Source organism: Phaseolus vulgaris, chromosome 5 (assembly GCF_051622355.1).
Source record: "Phaseolus vulgaris cultivar YP4 chromosome 5, ASM5162235v1, whole genome shotgun sequence".
NCBI classification, from domain to species: Eukaryota; Viridiplantae; Streptophyta; class Magnoliopsida; order Fabales; family Fabaceae; genus Phaseolus; species Phaseolus vulgaris.
The window spans coordinates 30,722,433-30,730,830 of record NC_143502.1 but is presented as its reverse complement, the minus strand read 5'-3'; the positions used below and the strand labels follow the sequence as shown (position 1 = coordinate 30,730,830).

Below are 8,398 nucleotides of genomic sequence, written 5' to 3'. Positions count from 1 at the left end.
TTCACAACCAACTACATAGGTATATTTATAATTGGATGTGAACGTTTGAATTGATTATATCCGTTAATTTGTTTTTCTCAAATATTTATTATATTTACAACTAAAACACTATTCTATTGATAGAGAGCATCATGATTTATGAGAAAGACATTCTATCTAACCATCTTTATATACAAGTCATTTTGAAATATTACATATACAAAATCATTAAAATAATAATATTTCATAATTCAACGAAGTCAATTTGCATTGCAAAGAAGTTAAGTGAACTATGCATATAAAACCAGCAAAAAGAGAAGCCCTTTCAGGAGAAATTGATTATGATATATATAACCAAATTATTAGAAAGATGAGAGTAATTTTTGTGGTGAGACTTTGAAGAGATTAGGGAAATATTAAGCCGAAAGAAGATTTGCAAGCTTCTCTAGCTAGGGCGAAGCAATGACTAATTCAAAGCAATGGTGGAAAGTTAACTCCGCCATGAAGAAAATTTTGCCAAATCTCTTCCAACATACCACAAAGGTCAAACACTCACACACATACAGACATATAGCTAACATTAACTTCCCCAACTCTGTGTCCCACCTCAAGATTCCAAAGTCCTCTATATTTAATCATCTTTATGCCCATTTCTTCATTGTTTATTGCTTCTTTAAAACTATACTCTTCATTGCTTCTTTAAAGCTGCTCACCACCCAACCCCACTAATATTTCATCGTTTCTTCATCTTATTTTGTTGGGTTTCAGATAAAAAACCAAGGTGGCTTCTATGAGTACTGCCATAACCAAAGCTCCTTCTCCCAAGAATGAGACAAAAAGTGAGTGTGACTCCTCTGAGGAGAGTGGTTGGACTAAGTACTTTGAGGATTTCCTTAACAACCATTTTGATGATCAGAAATGTTGTTCTTCTGTGTCTTTCTCTGGTGTTGATAGATACTCCACTTCCTTTGTGTCTGCTGCTAAGAAAATGTTAACTGATGATGACAGCACACAACCTGAGGAATCAAGCTTCAAGAAGAGAAAGAAGATCAAAACTGCTTTACTGGTTGATGATGCTTTAGAAGATACAGCAAGTTCTCCTGTCAAAGGCTGCAAGGTTCATTATTTTTCTTCTTCCTTTCTTCTTCCTATGTATGCATTAATGCCTTTTCTTTCATTTAGTGTGAGTTAAGGTATATATAACATGCTAGTAAATTTTATAATTATTTAATTTATTGAAAATATTCTGGGAGAACCAGTTTTACAAAAGCAAAAGGGAAAGAAAAAATGGACAATTTCCATGTTAATTTGATAAACTCAGTGTACATATTATTGATAATATATAATATGTATAATTATTTTTTACATTTGGAAGGAAAGATAATATATATGAAAAAAAAACCCGAATTTTGTGCTTGAGTAATTGAAAGTTGGAACCTTTTACTTCAAATTATTATTTCTATCTTAGGTGAGTAGATGTTTTGGTGAAATCATGTTAATCACACTTGTCCTGTAATTGAAAAATGGGATTAGTATGGACTTTTTATTTACGTAAGTATGCAGCTTTTGAGTAGTAATTGGATTTTTGTTGTGGTTTGCATAACTATTCTGTACTTAGTTAGAGTTTTCTGATTTTATATTTGAACTTTTAGGTGACTAAAGTGTTCTTATGTAAGGATAAGGATTAGTATATCTGAAAGTGCTTTAATATTTAGTTATTGTTATTGCTAATAAAGAAAATTACCTTTTTCATTCTACATTTCCCTAGACTGAAATTATGTCCTTCTTCAAACCCAGAAGCTTGCAATCCATACATGCATGTTGATTGAGGAACTAAATTAACGAACGAGTTAAGTATATTTTTTAAGCTAACAAAAGTTGTTCTTTTGTTTTTGTAGGAAAAAAGAAATACCCAAAGAGAAAGAGATGAAAGTCAAGAACTGGTTTTTAATAGAAGGGACAATGACCACACAGAATTGAAGAAGAAAGGTCTTTGCTTAGTTCCTTTGTCGATGATAACGAAATATATAGGTTGATTAGTTCCATGATAAACCACCCAATATATATGCATTTGGGAAAATATCGATTGACACCCACAGAAAAAAATATGGAATATGAGATCCAATGCAACAAGAAAGAGGAAAATGAGAAAATTATGAATGCTTTAGTGTCGAAAATACTTATGAATTTCTCTCTCTTAATTACTGCACATAATGGATAATCTTTTTTTAAGTCAATAGAGAATCATGGCAGACAGCTAGAACATGTTTTATGTATATAATGAATCAATCATTGTTTCCAAATTTCTCTCTTCGGAGCAAAATATATATATATATATATATATATATATATATATATATATATATATATATATGGCATGGTTGTACATTTAATAGCACTTATATATTTATATATGTAACATAATCCATTATGAAGTAAAGACTATGCATAAGAAATTATTTGAATTCTAAAAGAATTAAAAATAAATATTTTTTGTTTTTACTATAATTTTTATTTGAGAGAGCTTAATTATTATCAATGATTATTATTCTTAAATAGATATTCATTAAAGTTTCAAATTAAGTATGATAGACTTGATTTAACTACTTTCAAGAATTACATGCTAGAGACATTGTTTACATCATTTCCTTCTTTTAAATAGATGTAAAAATTCTGATTTCTATATATTACATACCATCTCTACTTCAAAACCTTAAAATAAAAGTTTATAGGTCTCATTTTTTATATCTTATCTAACTTTTTCATTTTTACTAAATATCGAGACACACTTTTATATTTAGATTTTTTTATATTTAGATTTTTAATAATATAAAGTTCATTTCATACCATGTTAATAAGTTGATTTTTATATTACCCGCATTTATGTCAAATATGAAAGTCACTTAATTTAAACCAATTAACTAAAGTAAGAAATCAATTTATGCACTATTCAGATAAATTAACTCGAGATTTGAATATAAGAAAAATAAAAAAACTTGAATAATAACACATATCTTGAAAAGAAAAAAGTCAAGATATTATGTAAATAAGAGAACCTATCTCAAGGTAAGCTTATAAATAAAATTCAAAATCCATAAGAGAAAAATAACTCAAAAAAATATAAAATAAAATATCGTTGAAGTAATTATTGGAAGAGGGAGGGAATAGTAAGATAGGGAATAGTAAGATAATTGTGAGAACATTACATTTATGTTTTGTTTGGGTTAGAAAGTGCAAAGTTGAGGGTGTGAGGAGTGGAAGTGTGATAATTTGAGAAGAAATTGTAGAGAAAGTTTGGTGTGTTTGAATTGGGGTGTGTTAGGCTCTCTTTGCTTTAACGGTTGTACTCTTCAAGAGGAAGGATGTGAATGAATATCCATGATTTGAATCAAGGGATGTGCAGGGAAGGGAGAGAGTGGATATGCATGGAGAGTGATTCCTCTCATCCTCTTCATATGCAAAGATTTGAGGGGAAAACCACCTAGGGTTGTGGTGTTTTCCCTTGTTGGCCTTCCTTTTTGTTTTGTCATTCATACAATAATATATATAATAACACCTTTTATTTTTATTATTTTTCCATCACAATTATCATATTATGATATTTCATATTTTATTCTATATATTTTCTTTTCTTTATAAATAAATTTGTTGTACAATTTAATATATATATAATATTTTTTATTATAAAATATCTACACAGTTATGTATCTACATGGTTATGTATCTACATACAATCTAAATCAATGAATATAAAAATCTTTCAAAATGTATAAATAAATGTAACAAAAAAATTGTATATGCTTAGATAATATTATTTTTATGATTATTTTCATGTTTCAATAATATTAAGTAACTCGTATTTTTTACCAAATAATTATTTAATGATATCGAAATAACTTATTCAATTGTACCAAAAATAATTTAAAATATTTTAATTAACTTAAATTTACATAAAAATACATCATATTTCATTAATTAAATATTTTTAAATACAAGGATAAATTTGTAAAGTTACATTTTACACTTAAAAAAAATTAAAAAAACCTCAACCATTTCATTACTTACAAACTCCCATAAACTTTCCTCACACATCCACCCTAACATACCATAATCCAAATAACCTCACTTTTTTCACACTTTCTTCTAACATCCTCACACATCCACTCTCTCAAATCCTCACACATCCTCTCCTCAATCCAAACACACACTTAGCCAATGTTCGCTTCTGGGGGTGCACTGTAGTTGACGACAAATGTCCTAGTGACCCTCGTTTGGTTCCATAGTTGCATGCGGGTGAGGGAGGAGATGGTGAGAAAGTAGAGGGGGTAGTGGTTCTTGTGAGGAATGAAGAGAAAGTAGAAAGGAGGGAAGGGAAAGCCACGTCACAGATCATTAGTTACCAATGTACCCTTCGTTATTTTCATTTCTTCTTCACGTGGGTGCCTTCATGCAACGAAAAAAATGCCACTGTCATGCACCTTTGCATTGTTTACTTATGGCATGAGATTCCTGACTTTGGTTCAGGAATCCTTTGACCAAACAATTCATTTGAATGACATGAATGCAGTGGGTGAAGTAGCTGGTTGCCTATTAATTGTTGTTTGAGTTGTATATAAAACCAGTGCTTTGAAACTTCGTAATTTAGTGAAAGAAACTCAAAGTAAAGTGAGCTTGGAGAGGTTCCTGAGGCATCATAGTAGTAGGGGGTGACTTTCGCAGTGGTTGTTTGATCTGAGGTAAGCATTGGCTTGGTTTTTATTTTCATATAATCGATTATGAGTGAAAAAGGAGGGAGTGAATAATCGATTATGGTGTAAAATATAGTGGATAATCAATTATTTTCGTTGCATAATCGATTATCTGGTCTTTGTTTTTGGAGCATAATCGATTATGTCATATGTGTAAAACGTTGGGTAATTGATTATGTGTTACAATAGTCGATTATGTTGGTTTTTTAGGTGTATCAATAATCGATTATGTATCTGAAATGCTTGGATAATCGATTATCCTGTTTTAATAACGCATTGCTTAATCGGTTATGTTAAAGTATTTTCCAAAATTTTAATTTTTGTGTTGCTTAATTTTTTTTTTCAGACACAGCTTTGTAGTCTCTTCCTGTGCTGATGTTCTTCATCTTAGTTCAATTGATCTTCCTGTACTGGTGTTCAAGTTTTTTTTATTTGTATTTTTTGTATGTGGTTTAAATTTATCGTTCAGATCTATATTATTTTTTTAAAGATTATGGTTTTGTAATTCATTTTTTTAAGGTTTATAGTAGTGATTCATGTTAATAAGTTAGTGTTCCTGCCGGTTGACCGGGATCGTCTTTACACGTGGCTTGTCCTCGCGAGCTAGGGCACCTTCGTCCTGCTCCGTCTGTGAGTACCTGAAAGAAGTGAACAAAGGGGTGTCCTCGCGGCCGTTTGCACTCCGACGATCAAGTCAGCTAGCGAGAAACACCAAAGTGACTGGAAACTGTATGATAATCTCAATGACTGAAACTGTGTGGCTAACACTGTGTTGCCCTAATTGCCTTGTGCTCCCTGCAGGGTGCTGCGAAGACAACTAGGGTTTTTGCTCTGTGTGACTTATGAGAAATAGGTTAAAACTCGTGTAGCTGTGAAAAACGTACCTTACTAGGGTTCTTTGTGCCCTTTATATAGGTGAAAACTAGGGTTTACCTTTGCGCTGCTGCTATTATCTAGGGTTCCTTGGAGAAGGTCCTTGCGTCGCTATCCCTAGGATCTGAGCGTATCTGGCACATGGACTTTCCTTATCTGGAGTGCAATGATTAACCTTGTGGCCGCTTGGGTTCTAACTTGAGCGCCGTATCTCTCGCGCCATCATACTTCGTGTGTGCCCTAATTAATCACGTGTCAGGCATGCAGCCTTCCTTGGAGATCTTTAATGAGCACGTGGGCATTGTCACGTGCCCCTTTGACTTGATCGTTTATTCTGTGCGGAGGGTCCCACAGCGCCACCACCCAACTTAGGGTTATTCCATCGTGTGGGCCCTCTTCTCTGCGAAATGCTTCAGTCACGCGGGTTGACTCTTCGGGCGATGTCTTACTTGGGCGACGTCTCGCTTGGGCGACGTCTTGCTTAGGCGATGTCCTTCTTTTGGGCGATGACTCATCTTGGCAGTGACACATCTCGGTGATAACCGATTATGTATACTGCAGAACGCCGCTTCTACATATGGCGACTATGTTGACTTCTTGACCACCTACCTTTCTCTTGTCCACGTCATCACACCCGATGACCTGGTCGGTACAGTTAGTAAATTAATTTTGCATGTTAAGTTGTTTATGTAATTTATTCTTGTATTTTTAAAGATTTTAATTTTTTGGTGAATTTTTTAATTTTAAATAATATGTGTAGATAGTAATTATTTTTATAAGATTGAATTTTGTATAAGAAAAATATTTATTTATTTATTTAAAATAAATATTTTTACAAAATGAAAATAGAAATTTGTAATGTGTAGGGTTTTTATTTTTATATTTGACATAAATTATTAATCTTATAAATTACAAAATGAAAATAAATGTTTTAGCAGAAAAATTTTAGATAAGAAATTTCAATTTATAGTAATAAATGTAGATAGTTATTATTTTTTCAACATTTAATAGTTTATCAAAAAAATATATTTATTTATTTAAAATGAATATGTTTACAGAATGGAAATAAAAATTTGTAATTTGTAGGGTTTTTTTATATTTTACATAAATTGTTAATGTTATAATTAAAAACATTATAAAAAATGTTGTGGTAATTAAAAAAAAGCAGTAAAAGTTTAGACAAGAAATTTGATTTTTTAATAATAAATGTAGAAAGTCATTATTTATTGAAAATTGAATTGTTTATAAAAAATAGAATTTTTTATTTAAAAGTAAAATTTTGACAGAATGGAATAAAAATTTATAATGTTTAGGGTTTTAAATTTTTTTAGATTTAACATTATTTATTAATGTTATAATTAAAAACATTATAAAAAATGTTGTAGTAATAAAAAAAAAAAACAGTAAAAGTTTAGAGAAGAAATTTGATTTTTTAATAATAAATGTAGAAAGTTATTATTTATTGAAAAATGAATTGTTTATAAAAAATAGAATTTTTTATTTAAAAATAAAATTTTGGCAGAATGGAAATAAAAATTTATAATGTTTAGGGTTTTAATTTTTTTAGATTTAACATAATTTATTAATGTTATAATTAAAAACATTATAAAAAATGTTGTAGTAATTAAAAAAACAGTAAAAGTTTAGAGAAGAAATATGATTTTTTAATAATAAATCTAGATAGTTATTATTTTTTGAAATTTGAATTCTTTTTAAAAATAGAATTTTTTATTTAAAAATAAAATTTTGACAGAATGGAAAAAAAATAATTCTAATGTTTAGGATTTTTTTTATATTTGAGTTAATGTTATAATTTAAAAAATTATACAAAATAATATAGTAATTAAAAAAAAGGGTAAAAGTTTAGACAAGAAATGTGATTTTTTAATAATAAATGTAGATAGTTATTATTTATTGAAATTTTAATTGTTTATAAAAATAGAATTTGTTATTTTAAATTAGTGTTTTGACAAAAATGAAATATAATTTTTAAATTTTTAGGTTTTTTTTATACATTTGACATAAATATTTGACATTTGAATATTTGTATATACTTATACTTGTTATGATAGTTTATTAATTTTATTTTATTTTATTTTTCGTTTGTTTATATTTATTTGTTGTTTGATTAAATTATAATATTCAAAAAATATAATTTTTGTATATATTTATATAATTTTTGTTATATTACAAAAATTAATTGATATAGTAATTTATAATAAAATTTTGATTGAAGTTAGTTAAAATAGGTTTTAGGGTCATTGTATTGGGGTAGTTTTACACCGAAACGGTAACCGCGTTCGGTATGAATTCGAAAAGGCATTATGACGAGGCATAGATGATACATTTTGAGAAATTGTTAACCGAACTGTTAATCCAAATTTTGTCTGGGATACAAAACATGAATACCCGCATTGACACGGTTGATCAAAGGATGAACCGATTTGAGGATAATCTGAATGACATTCGACGTCATCAAGGTCATTGATTGTGTTATCATTATGTTATTGTCATTGTTATTTTTATTTCTAATTTTCATGTTGAACATTAATGAATTGTTATTGTTATTTAATATTAAGGTTTTATGCTACTTTTCATGCTACTTATTTACATAATCATATTGTTTTGAATGCAACTTTTTTAACCGTTTGCATAAATCATATTATGCATAAATCATATTTGCGTTCCATTACCTAATACGGAACTTCGACAACATTGGTTAAGTGGCCTTCAATGTTTGCGTATTAGAACACATCGTCATCTAGTTGTATTGGTTGTAGTGTGCAAAAAACGTGGTA

At 29.2% G+C, this 8,398-nt stretch overlaps 1 protein-coding gene across 1 annotated transcript; it reads left to right on the top strand.

Annotated features, from left to right (window-relative positions):
- Nucleotides 1-358: 358 nt before the first annotated feature.
- On the top strand, nucleotides 359-2,282 carry LOC137834475 (vascular-related unknown protein 4). The gene is made up of 3 exons (XM_090302508.1): nucleotides 359-522; nucleotides 748-1,096; nucleotides 1,878-2,282. Exons 2-3 carry the CDS (start codon nucleotides 770-772, stop codon nucleotides 2,013-2,015), a joined length of 465 nt encoding a protein of 154 aa, XP_090158634.1. The 5' UTR covers nucleotides 359-522; nucleotides 748-769; the 3' UTR covers nucleotides 2,016-2,282.
- The last annotated feature ends 6,116 nt before the right edge of the window (nucleotides 2,283-8,398 follow it).

Coding starts and splice junctions, on each gene's coding strand:
- LOC137834475 (XM_090302508.1), top strand. CDS start 770: ATGAGTACTGCCATAACCAAAGCTCCTTCTCCCAAGAATGAGACAAAA. Junction 1,097..1,877: donor CTCCTGTCAAAGGCTGCAAG/GTTCATTATTTT, acceptor TTGTTTTTGTAG/GAAAAAAGAAATACCCAAAG.